The sequence below is a fragment of the Pongo pygmaeus genome, chromosome 14 (assembly GCF_028885625.2).
Source record: "Pongo pygmaeus isolate AG05252 chromosome 14, NHGRI_mPonPyg2-v2.0_pri, whole genome shotgun sequence".
In the NCBI taxonomy this organism is placed as follows: domain Eukaryota; kingdom Metazoa; phylum Chordata; class Mammalia; order Primates; family Hominidae; genus Pongo; species Pongo pygmaeus.
Window position 1 is genome coordinate 93,457,473 of NC_072387.2, and position 25,483 is coordinate 93,482,955.

General features: G+C 36.3%; 1 protein-coding gene across 1 annotated transcript; it reads right to left on the bottom strand.

Annotated features, from left to right (window-relative positions):
- Positions 1-700: 700 nt before the first annotated feature.
- On the bottom strand, positions 701-4,969 carry SLITRK1 (SLIT and NTRK like family member 1). The gene is made up of 2 exons (XM_054446968.2): positions 4,481-4,969; positions 701-4,033 (listed from the first exon to the last, which is right to left on the bottom strand). Exon 2 carries the CDS (start codon positions 3,978-3,980, stop codon positions 1,890-1,892), a length of 2,091 nt encoding a protein of 696 aa, XP_054302943.1. The 5' UTR covers positions 3,981-4,033; positions 4,481-4,969; the 3' UTR covers positions 701-1,889.
- Positions 4,970-25,483: the final 20,514 nt, after the last annotated feature.

Sequence of the window (25,483 nt, forward strand, 5' to 3'; positions counted from 1 at the left end):
TACATTGGTTCATAAAATTCGAACAATTGAAGCTGTTTTTGTTAATTGCTGGGCCACAACCAGAAATCCGGATGATGGGAGAGAAACACTTCTTTAGGATAATGATTAATTTCCATAAAGATGAGCGCTTTAACAAATTTCAATATGCAGTTGCTGGGGCGGGGAGGGTGGGTGGGCACTAATTAGTTTTACCATTTTCAGCAGATGTTGAATTCAAAATGCCAGCAGCATCTCAAATGCCAGTCATTAGGTCTGTCTTTCATTGAGGAGTGCTGACCAATGAAATCTCCACTCTGTTTAATGAGACCGATCTAGGCAGAGTCAATTAAATCAAATCTCTCCTAACATCCTTAATATATCTGCAGTGTGGGCAGCACCAACAAAAGCAGCAGAGAGGGATTTCCAGTATTAATAAAGGGATTCACTGCTGCATTTGGAGAGGGGAGAGAAAGAAGGGGTGTGTGTTAGGGCAAGACCCTTATGGACTGGGGAAAGCCGGTAAAGTCTGAGCGAAGGTGGGGGTGGGGTAGAGGGTGGGGGCGAGGGAAGTGGAGCTACTTAAAGGGTAAAAAGCTAAGTAAGGCGATTAGAGAGCCTTAATGTAGCTCAGGAAGGGATCTACCCCCAACCGTTTCCCTCCCCTGTCTCTTCCACCGCAAATCCAATTTACCACTTGCAAATATGAAGCTGGAAAAAGGTAAGGACCCAGAGTTGAAAACATTTTCGCTTTAATACTGAAAAAATATGCCATTATAAAATCCTCGAATAGAATTAGTAAGTTTCACGTGCTTCCTCGGTTCTCTTTTCCTACTTTATAAGTAAGATTTATACCAGCACAGAATTGCTACCATAGGATCGCAGCCTAAGCACTAGAGTGACATTAATTGGTCATGCTTAACTGCCTCAAGATCATTTTTTAAATAATTACACTGATACTATAATAGAAATCATGGGTACTTATTTTACATTCAGATGGAAGGCATTATTGGATATGTATTAAAAAAAAAGACCCCCTGAAAAAAATAAAATAAAATAAAACATCACCATCAAAATAAAAGAACCCAAAACAACCCCTAAAAACTTCCCTCAACAAAATACATTGTTAACTCATAAAATGGATTGATGACTAGCCATGCAAATGTCTTAAATAAAACCTTTACATTTTTTTTTCACAGTTAACTTATGCTCTGAACTGCCTACCGATCACAAATAATGGCGAAATGGCACTTTCTGATTATACTGTATTTTGTTTATAGAAAGTTTGATACGATGGAACTTATCAGGTAAGAGGGTGGGTGCTGTGAACGAGATGCCGTCTCCAGTCGCGGGGGCGGGCAGAGTCCCTGGAGTGCGTGGATTCCATGCGAGCCATGCAGCACTTTTTGTTTTTTGTCAGAAGTCAAAGTTACTTATTTACAATACATTCATGCCTTCGTGCAACTGCCCATCCCTGCGTAGCCAACAGGGAGCCATCACGGGGCTAATCCACAGGGGAAAAATAGATATCTATCTCTCTATATAGATGTGGATATATGTATATATGTATAGAACCGCGGCATCCAACCCCACAGGCCCCGGGGCCGAGGGCGAGGGCACTGTCAGTTCTTCCAGCAGGGTCGTGCTGGGCTTTCTGTCAAAAGGGGCTCTCAGCAAAGAGCGAGCTGGCTGCGCTCTCCCAGCTCGCCACAGTCTGCTCTTTGTTTCAAGGAGGGAGCTAAGTGACGGGTCAGCCCCTTTCGGTTGTGCGAGCTCACAGTTATTTATCTACTTATGCCCATCCAGGCTGATGGCGCGGGGATTTGGGTACACGCCCCTCCAGCCCCCGGGGTGCCTGCGGCGGGGAAGGATGTATCGCCTTCCCTCTGCCCTCCCCTATTGGGGTTGGGGTCTTAGTCTGAGAGCGAGTGAGAGCCACAGTCATACACTCTGTGGGCCCCATCTGCGTTGTAAGGCCCATTGTGCCAGTAGGAAGAGTCACAGACTGTCTGTAGGGAATTAATCTCGGACGCGGAGGAGTTGGCATCTCGTCTCTTGGACCGCTTTCGGTTCCTCAGGATAAACACGAGCATGCCCACCACGGTGAAGGCGGAGGTGACAAACACCAGCAGCAGTCCCGGGACCAACACCGAGATGGACACCCTGCTGGTGTCTAGGTAGGAGTTGGAGTGTGTCCCGGTCTCCGCCAACCCAGTGCTGTTTTTACTGTGCGAAGTTAACGTGGGCGAGATCCTAGCGTACAGCTGGGGGCAGATCTCGTCATTGGAGAGGAGCATGAAATCCTTTCTAAAGAAGTTCACCGGCGTCTCACACTTGAGGTCGCTCATCAGCACTTCGGAACCCAAGCGTTCTGCCCATTGCTTGAAAGGCACAATGGTGCAGGAGCACTCCCAGGGGTTTCCGTGGAGGTCTATCTGGATGATGGAGGTTAACTGGTCCAGCACCCCTGCCACCGGGAGGTACATGAAGTAATTGTTGTGCAGGCTGAGTTTAGAGAGCGAGACCCCAGCGAACACGTCCACAGGCAGGGACCTCAGCAGGTTGTTGTTGAGAATGAGGATCCTCAGTTTGGGCATGGCATTGAAAGTGCCAGGGAGGATGAGCTGGATCGCGTTGTACTCCACGTTCAGGTACTCTAGGTTTTGCAGCCCGGCGAATTTCTCCCGGGACAGCGTGTCCAGGTAATTGCTATCCATGTATAGCCACCTGAGGTCCAAAAGGTTCTTGAAAGTGTTGTTCTCTACAGTAGCGATGTTATTGTTGCCCAGATCCAACAGAATGAGGTTCTTGTAATCCACAAAGTGCGATTTTCGGATGCTGTGGATCTTGTTATCTCGTAGGAAAAGCTCCTGCACGTTAGAGAGCTTGGGCTTCAAATCAGCCAAGCTGCTCACGTTCCGGTTGTTGCAGTTCATCTTTAAACCCGACCCTGGGATGTGGTCGCAGCTGCAGCCCCCAGGGCAGGGTAAACTGTTAGCTAAGGGTTTGTTTCTGGCGCTACCCGTCGCTATCGCTGCTGTGGGTCTGATTTTGATCTGCCAGTTGCCTGGGATCTTTGTACCTCCGTTTGGAGCAGACCCTGGGGTGGCATGATCCTCTTGCCCATTTGTCTTGAAAGGAGTTGGCAGGGGGCCAGGAGCAAAGGTCTCTTCTTGGGCAGGGGGCGCCGGGAGACTAGAATCCACTCGGTTTTTCAAAGGACACAAGTCCTGTTCGGTGGTTTCATTGAGGTCTTTACCCTGCAGTCTGGTGGGGGCTTCGCACACCACTCGGCCGATCAGGGCATTCTTGGGAATGTTTTCCAGCCATTCTTTCAGGGAGAGCAGATCACAGGTGCAGTCCCAAGGGTTATCCTCTAGCAGGATCTCCGCAATACCAGGGATTTGCTCCAAGACCTCCTCATAGGGCAGCGTTTTCAGCCTGTTACCCCGGAGGTCGAGGTGGGTGATGGGCACATACTGGAACACGTTGGCAGGTAGGGTGCTGATGAGATTGTCATTTAAAATGAGCACCTCCAGCTTGTTCAAGTCCTGGAAGGCCCCTGGGTCTATATCTCGTAATAAATTAAAATCAGCCTGGAGATATTCCAGATCGTCCAGCCCCAGAAAAGTCTGCTTTCGAAAAGACTTGATCTTGTTGTTGTTAATGTGCAGCCTTTTCACCAGCTGCAGCCCCAGAAAAGCCCCCGGAACGATTTCATGCAAGCCATTGTTTTCCATGTGCAAACTAACCGCATTATAAAAGTTAGCGAACTCATTAGGGAAAAGTCGAGTGAGGGAATTGCCATGCAGAAATAAATGGTAAAACTGGGAAGTTGGGGCAGTGAAACGCTGCAGACTTGTGAAGCCCTTTTTTTCACAGTCTACGTGTAGGTCCCCTTCTATCTCATTGCAGGAACAGATCTTCTCTTTGCAAACGTCCCCTGTAACGTTTCCAGCGGCAAAACAAAGAGACGTCTCCAGCAACAGAATCCAAAGCAGCATTTTTAAAGCGAGCAATTCATCCCCGATCTCATCACAAAGTAACAGCGACCATCCTGCTCGCCACAGACACAATTCAAGTTCATTTAGTGCTCCAATGTCCGAACCCAGGAAAGGAGAAGAAAAGGGTTTGGGGGGGTGGGGGTGGATTCCTTCCTCCCTAACCCCCCCGCACTGCAATAGCCCAGACGCCAGTCAATAATTATATCCACAAACTATCCAGGCACGTAGTGCAAGGCAAGCAAAAAAAAAAAAAAAAAAAAAAAAAAAGTAGGAAAAAAACCCCCACTCCCCCACAACCCTTTAAAAATAACAGAAAAAGAAGTTAAATATATACATATAAATTAAAAGTACACCCTTACAGAATCTCATCTACTGATCTTCACTGATCAGAAATGAAACAATGCTAATAATTAGAAGCAAGTGCATGTTAGAGAAACAAGCAGAGGGTTTGCAGCGTAGTACAGGCGCACTGCCTGTGCATGGCTGTGCGTCGGACTGACCTTGCCTCTCTGATACAAAGCAGGGTTTTCCGCGGCTTCTGTTGTTGAGGCTGCTGGTGGAGTTCTTGCTGTGGTTGCGGGTTGCCCAGAAGTCCCCCCGAGGTGCTGTCCAGTTCCCCCGGTGCTGAAATCACGCCCGACCGAAGGACTCACGCTGCCCAGCCAATGGCGCTGGAAAATTTCCGCAATCGCTGCGTTTTGTGGTTGTCCATCCTTTTCCTTTCCTCCCCTTCGGTCCTCTTAAGGCTTTTTTTTTTTTTTTTTTTTTTTTTTTCTTTTCTGTGCTCTCGCTCTCCCTTACTAGCTCTTCTTTTCCTGTTCTCCTTCTCTTTCTTCTGCTCTTTCGGAATTACGTGGAGGGGGGCGGAGGGCGGGGGGCGAGTTGTCTGAGGGAGGAAGAGAGCGCGAGAATGAGGGGAGGGGGGGCGGAGAAGAGAGTTGCTAAGAAGCTCTGCTCGTTCCAGCCTGGTGCACTCTGAAAGATCTGACACCCTCTGCTGATCTGCAGTAGCAAAAATCCATCTGGCTAGGGAATGCTGAAAGAAAAAAAAATCAATCCACGTACAGGGCAAGCGTTAAAAATGTGGGCATAAAAGGCTGAGGATCTACATAGACGCTTATTTGAAATGGATTATTTGATTATTTTTCGTGCTGGAAACTTTACCCTTTCCTTTCCTTAACGAGCTCACAGCCCCCACCAGCTCCACCATTCGGAAAGGAGTGCTTTTAAAACATTTATTTCCCAATGGCTTGAATAAAATTAGTGTCAGGGTGTCAAGCGAACAGCAATTTGAGGTAATTATACTGCACGCCATTTTCATCGGTGCTTCAAATGCATTTCTTCCTTCTCTGCGGCACAGTGTTTTACGCTATTTGATGTCTTTGAAACATTTTTTTTGGTATGTTGAAAGTGGCTTTCGGAACATATATGTTACATAATATCATAATTGAGTATGAATTTTTTTGCAAGGTATATAAATTAGGCATATACTTTTTAAAACTTGCAGAAATTTAGTCAATTTGGTCATTGAGAGTTAGGTTCTTTGATATTTCTTGAATGTTATTTAACTCTGGAGGGTGAAACACAATGCATGCTTAAGTCCTTGATTCCAGTCCCGAAAGCTTTAACTGAGAACCGGAAAAGAAGGGAGAGGGGGCAGGGAAAAATCCCAAGATGATTTGTGAGTGCTGTTAAAAACCCACTGGCAGGCAGGCGCGCGCACACTACACGCACGCACACACACACACACACACCCCACTGACAAAGTTTTCACATCAGTTTGAACTAATTTAAATGTTTACAAGTAAATAACCAGTTGCATTTTGAGAGGAGGAGATAGAAATCTCTGGACTCTAAAGCTCAGCGCGAACGCTATCTGCAGGTAGCCGGCAGCTCCTCTTCGCGCAGATGCTTGTTGGGTCACTGATGCTGGGGAAACACGAAGCTCAGGCTTTTTCCAGTTAAGGAAACACCAGATTCCAAACTCTGAGCTTATAAAAATCCAGTAATATCACCTTCTGGGAGGGAAGAAAACGTGAAAATGCTGCTTCCGTGAAGCCTGTTTTGCTGACTTTTCCTTTCAGAGTCGACACCTTTTCACATCACTAAGTCCCAAAATATTTATAGATCATTTTAGGATTTGAAATTTTTAGGTCTTTTAAATAGAGTTACTGTTTGGCCCTTTCTTCACTCTATGCAGAGAGGATATGTTTACACCACTTGCCTTTTTAATTAGGTCTTTTGCAAGTTGGACAGCTGCAACAAGCCTGCTAATAATTTGTGCAAAAGAACAAATAAATGTTCAAGGAAGTGTGTATTTTGAGAAAGATGGGGAGTAAAAATTTGGGGGAAAGGACTGGGGTTGGGAAAATTCCCAAGGCTAGGGAAGGTCTTAAAGATGTTGACAAGTTTTTTTTTCTGGGTCAGAATCTAATTTCTAGGTGGGTGGAGAAAATTTCATATCTATATACAATGTTTTCATATGACAAAATATTTTTGCTGTATTCCTTTGGTGAAATTCAGTGAAGGGAGGTGGGGATGAAGACATTTCAGTGTGTGCGTGTATCTGCATGCATGTGTGTGTTTGTGTGTATGCACGTGTGTACACTAGAGAGATCTTTTTTAGACACCCTGATACACTTCTGAAATAACTCTGTTCTCATTTAATTTGACCCATTACCACATGCAGAGAGTGAAAAAAAAGACCTTAATCAATTTGAAACCATTATGCTAAAGAAATGCTATGCAGTTGAGAACTGCAGATGTGGAAGAGTTCAACTGAAGGAAATAATTTTTCTGTTTCTTCTTAAATAGGACTCAGGTCTAAAATATCTTGGCCCAAGAAACCACTCTGAGAAAGGAAATCAGCCTTATGGTGTTTGTGATTGATAGGGGTAGGCAAGACTTAAGGAAAACAGAAAAATGCTGGCTGTTTAGAAAGGACAATCATCTAAAATCCACATTTTTAACCTTAAAAGGTTACCTGTTTTTTTCAACTTACAGAATATTATCTTTATGTGAAGAGACTCCAAGAACATATTTAAGTTGATTTAAATAAATTTAGATAACCTACAGTTTGTATTGAGATTTCATTCTCCTCTTCACCCTTTAAACTCTGTATCTCTCTCATCCCTTATTTCCTCTTTCCCCTTACCACACCAATCACAATAGAAAATTTACAGTTAGGATTCTCCTATTCAGGTATCTCACAAAATTTTTTAAATTATATCCTCTTCAAATAATTTCTTATCTCTGCACTCTAAGAAAAAAGTGTGGAGTTCCCAGATGAGCAACTAAACCTGAGAAGAAAAGATTAAGATTATACCGCCTATATGAAGATCTCCAATACAAACTTGCAAGGAAAATATAGAGGTACACATGTAAGTCTACTGAAATGGACCCTCTATAATAGCTATCATAATATTTTCATAATAAATATATTTTAGAGACATAAAACGGTCTAGAAAACCACACCTACAACTTCAAAGACTAACTATTCAAGTTAAACAATAAATTTACTGGTGGAGAATAAAAATATAAGGGATTTATATGTGCTCTAAACATTTCTAATACCTTAGAGGAATATTTCTTAGGCATGAATTCTTCTTAAAAGGGTTCCATGTTATCTATTTGAGCTCAAGTGAACTCCTTCAGTTGCCTTGCCTCTCAACAGATAATCTCAGTAGCTGGAGATAAAGGATATTCCAGATGATGATGATGATTGATAATATTTGCTCAGGGCTATAGTTTAATTTCCTGGCTGTGACCAGAAAGATTTCAATTGTGTCATTAAATGTTCACACATTTCTATTCTTCATCAAACAAGTTCTCCTCTCAAACAAGAAAAGGTGTATGTTGACTGTTCAATAAAGAATTTTTCAGATTAAGAAGAAATTTGTCAGTTAATTATCCATTTTTTCCCAAATTGCATCAAGTTTCTAGATATTTCCATATGTGCACTACATTTTTAAAATGAAAAAGTAGAATTTATAACTAACTTTTTTATCCAGTTTATTTAATCTTCACAATAACATTAAAAATTACTGTTCTAATTTTTAACTGTAAAAGTAATACTTTGATTTAACAAATACAAAATTACATATAGGGAGTCTATCTTTACTCTTCCCTCATTCACAATACTCTTTATTGCAGAGAACTATAGATAGCTGGATGGTTAATAGTGAATTTAATACTATTTTATGGATGTGGAGACTGAGGCTGAGTAACATTGACTAATTTACCAAGATTAAAAAATATCAGTTGACTTTGTTATGGTAACAAAGCTACAGACTCCTGAGCTAAGCTTTTACTCTACTAAGTCTCTCTTTGTTCGTAATATACAATGCCATTTATGACACTGGTTAAGCTTTCTGTGGATCAGTTTCCTTACTAGTATATTTAACATATACTAGTATATATTATAGTTTGTGATTTTTTTGGTCCCTTCACGTTGTTTTTTTCTGAATCCAAAACACTTTAAAAATGATTTTACAACAGACCTAGTGTCTCTTGCCTTCCTTAGACTGTTCACATTTGAACTCAGGATAATTGTTACCATATGTAATATTTACTATGATTTGAAACCAGTAATACAGTATAACCACTGTAGGAGAGAATTCATTGGTCCTAAGTTTAATCTACTACTGTCATAAGATAAAGGGCTCATTGTGATTATTTTCCATCTTGAGATAATAATTGTAAACTACAAGACAGGGTTATAAATCAATTGTACCTATAAACAAATATGCTTAGAATGTAAGATTCTCACACATATTTTCATATCTTATCTTTGTAGATTGTAATATTCTAGGAATTGGGTGCTACGATAATGAATATATTACACAATTTCTGAAGGTGAAGTTAATACAATATTTTTATAATATTTCTTTTATAGTATATTGCTTTTTAAAACTTAGCAACTTTTATTTCTCATCAAAGAAATAGCAGTCTCAGTAAAACACATCAAAATGCATCTACAGTTTTACTTTGTGGCTTAAAGTATCACTGTCCTATGTTTATATCACTTTATATTTTTTATTACTTTGGGCCATAGGTTTGGCTATGAGTTTCTCATATAGTCTCATTTTTGTAACAAATCTCATATTGGGCTTATTGGAAAGAATATTGATCAAAATATAATTTTATATATTCAGAAATTCTAATTTATTATTTTTGTTACTTAACATGAATAAGGCAACCAAAGTTTTGCCCAGTAAGGCTAATACTCTTAGCTATATATCACACTATACTACACACACTACAAGTATATGAGAAGGATCTATATTTCCACAATTGTTTATTATATTAATTGATGCTTAAGTAGATATTTCTTGAGACTTGTTTTACTCTTTTCTATATGTTCACAAGATCTTGCAGATACTCACACACAGAAGAAAAAGTCTGTTTCCTATAAAGTATGTATTATATTGTAAGATAATGAAATACATATTACTTACATAGGTTTTAGGAAACACAGGAAACAACAAAAAAGAAAGTTGAAATCCACAGAGATTACTGCTGTAAAAATATACATAAACTTTTTAACATGCTTTTTGTACTTAACATTTATTTGTGAAAAATTTTAATGTTATTAAACATCTTCTACTATTAGAGACTTAATTCCTTGTATGACACAAAATAATTCATAGGACTAATTTTACCATTGGATATTTAGTTCTTTCTAGAATTTTTATTCTCATAAATAATGCAGCAAAGAACCACCTTAAACATAAATCAATGTTAACATCATTATTTATTTTCTTATTATAAGTTCTGGAATTAGAATTCTTAGTCTGTTTTGTGTTGTGTATAATAGAATACCTAAAACGGAGTAATATATAAATAAAATAAGTTTATTTTCTACTGTTATGAAGGCCGAGGAGTTCATGGTCAAACGGGATGCATCTAGTGAGGGCCTTCTTGCTGTCAGGAACTCTGAAGACCTCTGAGGCAATGTAGGTATCACGTGTCCAGGGAACTGATGTGCTAGCTCAAGTTATCTTCTTATTAAGCCACTAGTCCTACTCCTGAGATAATCCATGAATCCATTAATCCATGAATGGATTAATTCATTCATAAGGGCAGAGCCCTCATGACCCAGTCATCTCTTAAAGGCCCCACCTCTCAGTACCGCCTCACTGGGGATAAAATTTCAACAAGAGTTTTAGAGGGGACATATATCCAAACCACAGTAAATTCCCAGGTCAAAGGGTAGGAAAAATATTAACATATTTTATGTAAATTGACAAATTGTATTCCCAAAATTTTTGGCAATTTGCACTCCACCTGCAATAAATGAGATTTGCCATTTCCTTAAACCTCTTTCAACACTAGTATTACTTAGAATATTTTCCTTTTTCTTTTCTTTTGTCACCCAGGCTGGAGTGCAAAGGCATGATTTCAGCTCACTGCAACCTCCACCTCCTGGGTTCAAGCGAATTCTCCTGCCTCAGCCGCTCGAGTAGCTAGGATTACAGGCACCCGCCATCGTGCCCGGGTAATATTTGTATTTTTGTACAGATGGGGTTTCACCATGTTGGCCAGGCTGGTCTCGAACTTCTGACCTTAGGTGATCCATCCGCCTCAGCCTCCCAAAGTGCTGGGATTACAGGTTTGCCACCATGCTTCGCTAACATATTTTCAAGTCAGTTCAGTACGATTAAAGTGAAGCCAATACCTATCCATTTACTTGAGCAAACGCAGTTCAATTTCTGATTATTTATTGAGTACATTGTCTTTGTTATTTTTCTTCAACTTTTAAGATATGTTTTTGTTTAATATCATTTCTTTGGATCATTTCCAGACAAAGCCACCTATACATTTCACTGCATTTCACCTTAAGATATTCAGCAGAACAACTACTAAATTTTGTGTTCTTTTTTTAATTTAAAAAAATCACTTATTTGAAAGACTGAGTTTTCAATAAAGTATAACATTCTTGAAGAGAGGGATAAGATTTTTTATCTTTTAAGATCTAACACCTAGCAGTATACCAGGCACAAAATATGGTATGATGTACACTCCAGCAGAAATAAGGTAGTATGTGAGATAGTGATAAACTTTGTGGAACAGATCACAAGGGTAAAAAGACTCAGAGGCAAGGTAAATTCACAAACCAGGGATTTGGGAAAGTGATGCAATATATGAATTATTTAGGTAACACTTGACATATCTTATCATGTATTATCATGCATATATTTATAATTTTTTATCTAGAAAATGAGATATGCATTTTGTATATCCCAAAGAGTTATTACAGTAAAATGCACCTGGTCAACAACTAATAATTTATGATGATGCTAATGACAGGACTGTATTCCTGTTTTTGAAAAAGGAAGTAAATTATAAAATTAACGGTTGTGAATATAAATTATTAAAAACAATTAATCTAAAGACCCAGTGAGGTTAACTCTAGGTTATCGATTGGATTTATAAAATGTATAAAAATAAAAATATTATTTGTTATTCTGTTAATCCTTTCAGAGCCGTGACACAATCTTAAAGGGGCTAAATTATCTTTCTTTTCTTCCAATAAAGACTTTTTTCTCTTTATTTCTCTTTCTATCCCATTGGTTACATTATTATATTTGTTATATTTATTATTGTATTTTTCTTGGGACTTACTTCAAACCAAAATTTGATGTGTTTCTTTGAGAGGTTTCATATGATGGCGATGATCAGTGCTTCATTTAAAAATGTATTATACCCATATTCTGGGCTGGGAGCATGGCTTATGCTTGTGATCCCAGCACTTTGGGAGTCTGAGGCAGGTGGATCATGATGTCAGGAGTTCAAGACCAGCCTGGCCAATATGGTGAAACCCGGCTCTACTAAAAATACAAAATTAGCAGGGCATGGAGGCGCACACCTGTAGTCCCAGCTGCTCGGGAGGCTGAGGCAGGAGACTCACTCAAACCCAGGAGGCAAAGGTTGCAGTGAGCCAAGATTGTACCACTGCCCTCCAGCCTGGGTGACAGAGCAAGACTCCTTGCCCTGTCAAAAAAAAAAAAAAAAAAAAAGTACTATACCCATATACTGTTTCATCAGTTTCCAGGAAAGGAATATGTTAAAAATCATTCATTTATTTATTTATCTATTACACAGACAAAGGCACACACATGCAGACAAGATACAAACATATCATACAATGCCTACTGTGTGCAAAAAATGTAAAATGCAAAACCAGAATAAATCTCTAAAGATATAATCACATGCACTATTGCAGACTAGGTAGAGAGATACATTTAACAGAGGTGGATATCTTTCAGTAATGGCCATTAAATCACATCATGTAAGTGTCATGTGTCTAACTGGCTAATAAAAAGGGTCAACACCATCCTTTTAAAGATTTCTGTAAAGCACTGTATACTAGTATTTAATTGTGATATCAATATGAAAAATGGGAATCCTGTGGACATTTTGAATTATCCAAGGACAAAGGATAATGTGAGTAGGATGACCATGCATGCCTGTTTTCTCAGAAAATTTTAGTTTCTGCTTGCTGTTATAGTAGTAAATATTGGTAACACACAATTTTACTTTATAAAGTTTCCACATTCATACAATGAATTAATTGTATTGTATACCTAATAAATATTATTAAAGTATAAACTACATATTTTCTAATTAGTTAAAAATTAGCTCTTCTTACACTTACGGCAATTATTAGGTTGTGAAGAAGCATTATTACGTATGAGCAGTTTCCTTGAACAGTGAAAATACAATAGGCTTTGGTGTGAAACTCAAGAAATCATACTTTGTTGTACACTTTTCTTATGGGGAAATATTATCTTATTCCTAATATTGATCAATTTCTCACCTTTTAAGTCTTATTTGAAGGTAAACCATATAAACTATTATAAAAGATGAAAATATTAGTCATTTTTCCAGATCTCATGGTGGCCAGAGCAAATCATATGACTTGGCTTGGCCAGTTGGACTCACATATCTGGATTTTGAAATGAGAACTAGTGACACTAGGGAAGAGGAACAGAAGGATACCTCTACTAGAAGTAGCAATGGCAGGAATGTGGAGTTCCCAGTATAGTAGTGGCAATGGTTTCCAACATACTTGTTCTCAGGGTCCAGGACTGAGGGGGGCGATGTTGCAATCTGGTTTACCACAGGTTTGAGCATTAGCAGCACCATCCTCAGCAGATGGGTGCTATGGCATAATTTCAGCCAAATCTGATTAGAGTACCATTTTTTTTTTTCCTGTCCATCTACCCAACTTAGTTTTCTCTGGTCTTTCCAGAGATTCTTTGAGCTATCCAGTTTCCTTTTACAAAATGTCCTTTTTCCTTTTACAAAATGTCCTTTCTGATGGAATAAATCAGAAAATCTGGCTGACTTAAAATGTGAATAGGGTGACTCTGCATGCCTGTTTTCCCAGAAAAGTTTTGGTTTATGCTGGTTGTTGTAGTAGTAAATATTGATAACACACAATTTTACTTTATAAACTTTCCACATTCACACAATAAATTAATTATATTGTATACCTAACAATGAGGACATATCTCCCTTTTGTAACATGTAAATCAAGATGATATAAATAGTGTACTAGCTGGTATATTCTAGGTAATTTAAAAATAGGATTAAAAAACCTAAATTTTAAATTCACAGATTCTGATCATGCCTGTTTCTATAACATATTTGGACATGAATCATTCATGTTTGAAGCTGTATAATTAACAGATTTCTTGCCTCAAAGTAGGGGTAAGTTGGGCAGCATTTATGTCTATGATAAGAATTAAAGAACATAGCATATTTTACCTCTATTTGAGGTTGTTGTTGAAATAAGTGTTTATAACCTTCAGCTAATATTAGAAAAGTAATTAATTTATTCATATTTTAAGGAGAGCTGCTGGAAGCCAAGAAATGAAAAGGGAATGGGGAAATCCAGACAGATTTATGTATATATTAAGGTAAGGACTAGTTTTACAGAAAGTTGTAAGAGATTTAAGAATGTATGAAAACCCAAAGTAGTGCAAATAGCATAATATTCAATGACTTTTTATTAAAAAATGTGTAACTCCTATTGTTAAAATCTCCACATAGTCTGATAATTTATTTTCTATCCTCCCCATTAGAATGTAAGATGACCCAAACTAACCTTTTATAAATGGAAACTTCATAAATTAAGTTTTACCTTAGACTGAATTTTAGAGTTGGGAATTATTATGCTCAGAACAATTTGTAATTCAACATCTCTCTCATCACAGGGTTTATCTTGGAGGTTGAAATCACAATTCAAGAGGAAATTCTTCAAGGGACATTCTGAAGGAAAGTATTGATAACTAATGTACCCACCAGAATCTCTTCTCAGGTAAAAATTGCCGCTGTCCTCAGCAAATTCCGTCAATCGTTTTTCAAATGCTAGCTTATTAAAGATATACCAAAAAGTAGGTAACTAGGGCTAAATCTGAGACCATGATGTTTCAGAGTTTTAGAATATTATTGTGAATACACAGGAGAAAACAAATTTAAATTTTGTAATCACATTTGAAAAGTCAGAGCATCACTTTGAGGGGAGCATTGAGATTTATGGCCAGAAGTCAAGTTCAGTTTTAAGTTTAATGCCATTCAGCCTCTATCTGTGTCCCTGCAGCTAGGGTAGCTAGCTAAGTTCCTGTTTCTTCTTGGACAATCATCTCTATCATAGTCATTTATTTCTATTTTTAAATATAGCTTGGTACATGGGTTTATCTTAAAAGTACAACACATACTTAGTTTCCAACTATTTCAAGATGAAGTTCATAACTAAATCACAGTAAGGTACACTTTTCCTAGAATATTTTGCATTGCCCAAAGCCTTTCCCTTTAACGTAGTACAATGAAGCCTAGGATGTGAGCTTTTATCTAGTAGCTGATTTGCATAATGTAAGTATGCACACATACATATATGTAGATGCACATATGTGTGTTTTCTGAAATGTGGTTTTCTGTTTCAACTTGCTTCTTATTAGAATGATTTTAAAGTGACTAAATATTCTTTAGATTCATTTGTTTTTTCAATAAAATTGACATAGTAACTTATTTTTGAGAAAATAAGCTTCTGTATACAATAACGGATGACATCCATTCTTTGTCATTGTCTATGTAACATTCTCTGCCTACCCTATTTTTTTTTTAACTCTCTTCAACCCGTTTTCCAATATGGCGCAGCTTGAAATTCTCACTCTAAAAAAAATCCATTCACTAGCATGGAAAATATATCAGCATATAAATTTCAAACATAGTGAAAATATGAATAATATCTTTGAAGTAAGTTTACTAGTTGAATAGCTATGTTAAAAGTAATTGTGTAAAACAGATACTAGATTTGCATTCTAAAACTCATAGAGTAACAATGTTTTCTTACATAAAGTTTTTGGTATAATAGGTTTTACTTGAAGAGGACAAATTTAGGAAAGTCTCATTTTACAGTAGGTTTCTAAAAGGACTTTAGGCTTATTGTACATAGTCATTGATTTTTACAGATCATTACATTGACCACATATTATTTTAATCTAGCTGCATTTAGTTAAATTGGTTATTTGTAATGTTTGTGACTTTTGCTAACTTAAATTGCTTGTTTATTAGCATACGACCTGCATAAAAATAATTGTTATTGAAGAATATCACTACCAGAAATTGCAAATATTGTCACTATGATTTAAAAATTAAGTATAAAACCACCATGGAATACTATGCAGCCATAAAAAAGGATGAGTTCATGTCCTTTGTAGGGACATGGATGAAGCTGGAAACCATCATTATGAGCAAACTATTGCAAGGACAGAAAACTAAACATCGCATGTTCTCACTCATAGGTGAGAATTGAACAATGAGAACACTTGGACACAGGGTGGGGAACATCACACACTGGGGCCTGTCATGGGGTGGAGGGATAGGGGAGGGATAGCATTAGGAGAGATACCTAACGTAAATGACAAGTTAATGGGAGCAGCAAACCAACATAGCACTTGTATACATATGTAACAAACCTGCACGTTGTGCACATGTACCCTAGAACTAAAGTATAATAATCAAAAATTAAGTATAAAACAATAATTAAGATAAATACAAAATAAATCTGTTTATTTTAATTCTCATGTTTATTTGAAGGGATGTTTTAATATACTCTTCTACACTTTTTTACCAAGTTGAATTTTAAAATATGTTGATAATAATTCCCCCATGTTTTACTCCTTCTGAAATTGAAAATGAATACAGTTACTAAAACATAAAACATAAAAAACCGTAACTTTGCTCATAAGTTTTACCATTTATTTACTTTGACCAAAGTAATATAAAAATAATCGGTGATAATAACATATTTTAAATTTTTTAAAGTATAATTCTTTCCAGTTTTTTTAATGTTACAGCATCATTAGGAAACTATTTAGAAGAAGATTATTTACTGACACATTAGGATTACTATTTCATTTGCAAATTTACCAATTCAGCCAAGTTTTGCCTTTTACTGAAGTGTTAATTCTAAGTAACCAAAGTATATGGCTTCAAATCTTAAATGAATGGGTTTCATACCATTATTTATCAAAAACTTTTTGATATTTTCATTCCCTTGCCCCAGCAGCCCTTTTAGCAATTTTTTTTTTTTTCCTAACTTCCCACGGGAAACTTTCATACCAGAGATGACTGTTTATGTACTATATGGTTCTTTGGAGGACCACAGACCATTGTAATAGCTAAGATGCCGCCACTCAAACTGTGCCCCCTTGTGGGTGATATAATCCCCATTGAGAACGTATGGTTTATTCCTACAGATTTTACCACAGTTTAGTCACTTATTTACTATTCATGGTATTGCTGAAGGAAGACTTGCTGAAATATTACCAGCCATAAAATATGTCAATAGCATTAGGAGATATTGAATGGCATTTTATCTCTGAGGTGGTCTTGAAAACTCAAAATCAAATGTCTTATCTCAATGAGATGTCTCAAAGAAAAATCACCAGGTGCAAAATTTTGTTTCCATAAATTATAGTTCAGCTTATAGGACTTAAACATCTGCCAAAATGTCAATCAAAAGATGTCGAAACAGCTCCCCTAATCTTTGTTAAAAGGAGACTTTTTCTTTGTTTTTTTCTTAATTCCACCTTGGCCTATTACAACTAACATCAGCACACATACCCCTGGCAAAGAGTTTGCTGCAGTGCAATCTCCTCTGGTCTCTTCTTCTTAAATCCTATGTTAATATGCTGCTTGGTGAAATTCTTCTTAGGGCAAGACAGCATTATTGCATTACTGGCAAAATAACGGCAGAAGCTTGCAAATGAGTCTGTCAGCCCAAAATGGAAGACTTGTCCAGAAAAAGGCTTTTATGTAACAGTGTGTTAATAACATCATTTTGAAGAAACAAATGAATTAAAAGTATCTATAATTGTTATTATTTGCCCATTGATTGGAGATAATTTTATGTGAATATCTATCCAATATCTGACAAAAGTCGACTGTTAAAACATGAGTTGGTGATGGCAAATATTAGTTTTCAATGGTATTATTTTTTGAGAAATACTTTAAAATGTTTTCCTAGGATAAATATAGTATATTAAATGATGAGTTTCACTTGATAATTTAAGGAAGAGAAAATAACTCTGTAGAATAGCACTGTTATGAATAATAAAAACATACATAGATCATTGTAGGCCTATTTATAATTAGTGCTTTTATACATACTCTAGGTTTATTGTATAACACCATTTAATCAAGAAAAACAAAGTGGGGACTCAATGTCAAATAAAAAAGAGTGAGTACAAAAAGTGGTACCTGATTTTACCACTGTTACTTTGAAATCTGAATCTTTAGGGAAAAAAAAACAAAAAACGTTTCAGATGTAAAAAATCCAATACAGTATCTGTTATTTAAACTAGAAGACTTGATTTATTTAATATAAAAATATTTTATAAATTTATATAAATATTTAAATGAGAAGGAAACTATAAAATATTAAAGTAATTTCAGTTGACTTTCATACATATTATATGACTATGAAATAATACATTGATTTTATTCATAACTATACTCATAAGCCTTAACTAACATGTTGCATTTGTCATATTATGTATTTGATTTAGATTACCTAGGTACCTATTAAACTTCACTACAAAGGAATATTTAGAAGGCCTATGCCTTTTTCACTTTCTAATTTATCTTAAATTTAAAAATCAGAGATTATTAGATATGTTAGCATACTTAAAGAATGGCAAATTATCATGCTACCTTTTTTCTGTTGGCAATGCATTTTCAACTCATTTATATTTTAAAATTAACACTAGGAATTTTAATAATCATTGTTGCTTGTCTATATTTATTTTTGACATGTTCTTTCAGATTAGCAGCAACCCATAATGAATACCCATAATTGATTTATTATGATTATAGGTAAAACAGAAACACATTTAGACCAGGACCCTAATCACCTTTCCATTATTTCTATACTAGTCTTTTAAAGTTTCTATACCTATATTAATGTCCATGGTTTCTGTGGAAAGAAAGGGACTGCTCCTTTTCAGAATCTGCTTTCTAACTATTTGGGATCTCTCCTGAGCAATTCTTCATAATAGAAGGATTTCAAAAATAGACCTGGTGTTATGAATGTAATATAAGGCTTCAAAGTTTTTGTGCTGCCTTGACATTCTTGACTTCACAGAGTCTCAAAGGTCTAACTGTGAGATCTCTGGCTGTTTCTACGTATGCCCCTCACCCAGTGGGAAAGGCTCACCACCCAGTGGGAAAGGCTCACCACTAGATCCCCTATCAGCCAGACCAGCTGCACTCCATGCCATCCTTACCCTAATATGTTTCCTTTCCCTGCCGGTCTGTGAAATTATTCAAACAAACAAGTCACATTCCAATGTGGAAACCTGAGGTCACCACATCCTCTATTACTACTACAAATCCACCTCCCCCAGCTTCTGCTGGCTTGTTCATTCTGTTCTTGAGTGCAACCCCCTGTGTTTCTGCATAGCAAGCGGTATCCTCCTCCTCCAGGATGTGTGTGTTATGTGACTAATAAACTGCTGTCAATGTTATTTTTCCAGTTAGGTGTCATGTCTTTGGCCATCCCTGGAAGCCAAGAACAGGACTCCCTCCTTCACCAGTGAGGTAAAAAGGAGTGAAGTCAAAACAGTGGTAAAGTAAATAGCTTTGTTTTAAAATAAAATTTCAAGTTAAAACCAAATAAACCACAAAACACAGAGAGCACTCAGATACATAAATAGTCATAACTTCTATTTTGTATAATACAAGAAAATAAACAATTATTTAATTACATATATGCACACATATCTCTCTCAGTATTATTTTGTAAGTGGACATTAAATTATTTTGCTTTTGGTATTTATAATATTTAAGTTCTTAAGGATTCAACCATATAAATTCATTGAGATTTTTCTTAATATGCTATCAAGTTATACTCTGATCATTGCCTCTAGGTTCTTGGCATTTTATTCCACATGAGGTCATGCCACTTCCTTCTCAAAGCTATGCAGAACTAGTGCCTAATCAGCATTATATATATACATATCAGAGTCTCAGATTTTCTTCATGATGGATGCATTGTGCTTCATAAAATGAAAAGCCAATGACACAGTAGAGGCAAAAAATAGCAACATCACCAAAATTATAGTTATTGTCACAGAATCTATTCAGATTTGAGTTTTCACACATTAGCTAGATCTTCCCAGTGGATCTATTTTTGAAAAAAATAATTGTTTCAGTTCAGTGCCCAGAAAGAGTAAACATACTCCTAATGCACTTTTTAAATTTCCCATGTGTGTATATCAAATATGATAATGTGGAAGAGTTTGCTATTCCAAAGTGTCACGAAAATGGGAGCTACGTTGGCTGGATTTTCAACTTGAAAAAAAGGATTATGTCATGTTTATCTTTGTATTTCCAGCATCTGGCAGAGGGCATGGCACAGTGCAGCTGCACAGAATTAGGCAATTAATTAACAGCATGTCTGGTTCCACAAAGGATTTGAGGTAGTTTATAGGAAATGTATACAATAAGATAACAAAATATAAGTATAGTCTAAACACATTCTTAGGGAAACTACAAATTGGAAAAGGCTATCAGCACCCAACCTGCAGACCATAAGGTCCTCAGAGCCATTTTAATGTGGTTACAGGTTTACACCTGAGTATTATGGTGTCTGAAGCAAAAATGGGAAATCCCACTTCTGCACTTTTGCTAGTTTAAAAGGGCATGCTTATATGTAAGTTGTATTCCATATTTCTACTCACAAGATGCCAAATTCATAGAATTATGATATTTTCTTTTTTCTCAGTCTGCCAGTAAGGATGGCATAATTTTTAAAAAGTGCTTATAAGTTATTAATCACCCCAGCTCATGCCCCCTCCTTTTAACTAAACACATTTTACCTTTCAAAATAGTGTATCTGCATTTATAAAATGTACATGGGGTGCAGGGCATTTTTAAATATCCTTTGGAAAGTGGCCAAATTCTGAAAATAAAATACCACATTGGGAGTTACTTCATAATATCAGGAGGAAACTTGTGGTTTTCTTAGGAAAACAAAATGTTTTTAAAGGCACTGACTTTAAAAAGATGTCTTCAATGTAGGCTTTCGTATAAAAGACACTGAGATATGTCAATATTATGAAAACTATCTCCACAGAGCAAACACATGAGTTTTTTTCTTTTGTTTTGTTTTTGAGACGGAGTCTCACTGTCGTGCCCAGGCTGGGGTGCAGTGGCGCGATTTTGGCTCACTGCAACCTCCGCTTCCCAGGTTCAAGTGATTCTCCTTGCCTCAGCCTCCCAATAGCTGGAATTACAGGCACCCACCACCATGCCCGGCTAATTTTTTTGTACTTTTAGTACAGATGGGGTTTCACTGTATTGGCCAGGCTGGTCTTGAACTCCTGACCTTCTGATCCGTCCACCTTGGCCTCCCAAAGGGCTGGGATTACAGGCATGAGCCATCGCGCCCGTTCCACATGAGTTTTTAAGACTATTTTTGTAGTATTTTTTCAGTCAATTAGCACCACTGTGCTCAAAGAATTTATAGGGTGCCAAGATCCAATAATCTGCATAGAACTCTTTAATTATCTGATGTAATCCATGTTCACAATGTTAATTGCCCAGAAATATAAATGGACCCCATATGCTTTAGAAACTTTCTTCAAATAATATTATATATCTATTAATCTATCTTTAAATAAAAGGTTAAGAAGCTTAAAAATGCTCATAATTGTACAATGAATTATGGTAAATTTGAACGATTTCACATGTAGAACGAGGTGAAATACACATGTCCATGTCTTCAAAAATAATACTCTAGAGGAAATATTTATATTATATGCAAAACTGTGCTTAGATTGGGCCCTTGTTATTTCTTTTAAAATATATATATATATATTTATTTATTTATTTATTTATTTATTTATTTTGAGACAGAGTCTCACTCTGTCACCCAGAATGGAGTGCAGTGGCGCGATCTCGGCTCACCGCAACCTCCGCCTCCCAGGTTCAAGTGATTCTCCTGCCTCAGCCTCCTGAGTAGCTTGGATTACAGGGCGTGTCACCACTCCAGGCTAATTTTTGTATTTTTTAGCTAAGATAGGATTTCACCATGTTGGCCAGGCTTCCTTATTTGTTTATTATTAATTGGGGGAGGAAGTTTGAGATATTAGTCAAAGGATACAAAATTTCAGTTAGATAGGAAAGATAAGTACAAAAGATATATTGCACATCATGGCGACTATAGTTCATAACAATGTATTATATTCTTAAATATTGTTAAGGGAGTAAATTTTAAGTTTTCTCATCCTCTCTCCAAAAAGAATGAGTATGTGAAGTAATGCATTTGTCAATCAGATATATTTAACCATTTTACAATGTATACATATTTCAAAATAACATATTAGACACAATAAATATATAGAATTTTATTTGTCAATTAAAATAAATTTAAAAACAAAAAGAAAAACAGAATAATATGAAGAAAAGAGGGAAAGAGAGATTTTCAATGTTAGCCAACTATTGAACTATAAGATTTAAAAATTATAAAAATTAAGGTTAACAATTCTAAAAACTTAGTAAAAACTTGAGGTAGAAAATATGCCAAACATAATTGAAATAAGTGGAGGAACTTAGATCCCAAAGGATACTAATTAATGCTTAAAAATAAATTTAATCACTCTTTGCAGCTCAAAAAATAAAAGATGCACAACTCACTTTAATCATGCCCTACCTACTTCCTGTGTATGTTATGAGGAATAGAGAATTGATGTACATAATGAAGCTTTACCAACTATAAATCACTGTATCTTAGCTATCTAAGTGAACCATTATTTTACTTGCTTTTGGCTGTTTGTAAAATAATTTAAAAGGAAAAACTATAGGAAGTCGGCTGAGCAAAACCCAAATGCATACCTAGAACCTTCATCTGATTCTCCAAACAATATTTTTTAATCAAAGCTCTGATAGTTGTTAAGATTATGAGGAAAACATGTTAGAGGAGTGTAAAAACAAAACATTAGACCTATAGAAAATTCTGCAAGAGGATGGTCCCTTTTTTAATGCTTATTCTCTAATAAACCTAAGTGTAAACTTAATAGAATTCATACGGCACATTTCCATACCAGTCTCATCATAGTCGAGCTTATATTATATTTAGGTACCATCTCACATTACACATTGTAAACTTTGAATTTATGTGTATGTATGAATATATATATATATGAATATATACCAGTGTTAAAAATAATAATGTAGTTGGTACATTGGTAAGAATCACAATAACAAGATTCATCTACTGACTATAGATTGAAGTTATACTCTCAAATTAGTACATTATGCATCACCTTATGTATGTGCTACTCACACTAAATACTAGCTCTTTGGGTAAATAAAACTGATACTATTTGAGTAGTATCACAGCTGAAAACTTAAAAACAAGAGAAAAGCATTAGAAATGGAGCAAAATATGAGGAAAGTCAGAGACAAAGGCTGTCTAACAACTTTAAGGAGAACAGTAAAGCCCTGGAAAGTACATCTATGTAAGTTCTTTAATTCTGATTTTACTCACATCAATTCACCTTCTAACCACTATATAACTTCCCGAGACATTGCCTACAGGGAATGAGAATAAATAACTTAAACAAAGTAGATAACCAAAATAAATTTTCAAATAAGGCCCGACGCCTGTAATCCCAGCACTTTGGGAGGCAGAGGCGGGCGGATCACCTGAGGTCAGGAGTTCGAGACCAACCTGGCAAACTTGGTGAAACCCCATCTCTACTACAAATACAAAAATTAGCTGGGCGTGGTGGCAGGCGCCTGTAGTCCGAGCTACTCAGCAGGCTGAGGCAGGAGAATCACTTGAACCCGGGAGGCGGAGCTTGCAGTAAGCAGATATTGTGCCACTGCACTTCAGTCTAGGTAACACAGCGAGACTCCATCTCGAAAAAAAATTAAAATAAAAAACAAAATAAATAAGTAAATTTTCAAATAAACAAATGGATGATAATTACAACATGAAATTAACTTATTTGAACTTCTATTTTGCTGTATGTCTTTGCTTCTCATTTGTCTACAAATTATAAATTCCCAAATACCAAACATTTCACCATATACTTTTCTTAATTTATAACATATCACTACCTGATTTTCTTGCTTAGGCTGTATGTACTTTAAAATTGAATTATGTTTTACATTCACTTTTAGTAGGTTCACGGTATACATTTATTCTTTGAGTCTCCAAAATAAAATATATCACCAATATAAAATTTGTAATTCTATGTGTCAAATAAGGTACGACATCACTAATTCTTTTTTCCTTTAGTGGCTCAGAGAATAGGACGAATTTGTAATTTCTGAGCTTTATCAACTAGAAGCATATGCAGTTGTCCCTCCATATCTGTGGAGGAGTGGTCCCCTGAAGATACCAAAATCCACATATGCTCTAGTCCCTCATATAAAATGCCATAGTATTTGCATATAACCTATGCACATCCTCCCATATTCTTTAAATCATTTCTAAATTTCTTATAATAACTAATGCAATGGAAATAGTTGCTATACTATATGTATTTTTTAACTTTTGTTATTACTTATTGTTGTATTATTATTTTTACTTTTTAAAATATTTTTCCATTCAAAGTTGGTTTAACTGATATGGGAGCCACAGCTACGGAGAGCTGACTAATTTATATTCAAAATTATGGTATCACTTAAACATATATGAAAATCACTTCTTAAAACAACAAATAGGAAGACACCAAGAGACATGCTCTGAGCTAATTGAAATATTTTCACTGGGGTAGGTGATTTCCACAAATTATTATACTATTGATGTAACTAGAAACATAGAGCATATCACTAAACAGACTGAAATGGTAAGTTTTCATTTCAGATTTCTAGAGCCACTTCAATTTTGTCATAGTGAAAACTTCGATAATGCGAGTTTGAACTTAAGTTTCTTCATGCAGACTGGGTGACACAGCAAGACTCCGTCTCAAAAAAAAAAAAGGAAATAGATTGGAAAGCATGCATGCAAGATATGAACAACTGCATTTTTTTACAGAGCTACTAAGAGTGTACTAAGAGTGTACATTATTCCTAGATATCAACTACAGATATATTCACATCTTTTGAGTTTGTATTAGGTGATTCCTAAGGTTTCTGGCAGGTCTGTAACTGTGATATATTAATGCTGGTGAAGAATGAATGAATGAATTCAAGAATACAGCTTCTCTGATTTAGAAAATAATAATGATATAGTGATTATTCTGATATGAAATACAGTTGTTTTTCTGGGAATGCTTTCTTTTGGACTAAAGAGCTACAGCTAGATTTTCTAATAGCTTGTAGTTTGTATAGAAGAGTATCTGCCTTTTAAAATCAGAATGTAATTAGTTTCCCCACAAACTAAAAGGAAAACTGCCATATGATCCAGCAATCACACTTCTAGGTATATATCCAAATAAATTGAAATCAGTATGTTGAAGAGACATCTGTACTCCCTTATTCACTGAAGCATTATTTACGATGGCAAAATTTTGAATTGACTAGAGCGTCTATCAATGGATGAATGAACAAAGGAAATCTGGGATACATACACAATGGAATACTACTCAGCCTTATAAAAGGAGGATTCTGTCATTTGTGACAACATGGATGAGCCTGTAGGACATTATTCTAAGTGAAAGAAGCCTGGTACAGAAAGGCAAATACTCCATGATTTCACTTGTATATAGAATCTAAAAAAATGTTGATCTCATAGAAGTAGAAATTAGAATGATGCTTACCAAAAGCTAGGGTGGGGTAGGAGGGATGAAATATGGAGTTGATGGTAAAGGGCACACAGACTCACATCAATAGGGGAAATAAGTGTTTGAGACCTATAACAGTATGGTGACTGTTGTTAAAAATAATGTACTGCATATTTCAAAACTGCTTTAGTACATTTGAAATATTCTCACCACAAAAAATGGTAAGTATATTAAGTGATGGATATGTAGCTTGATTTA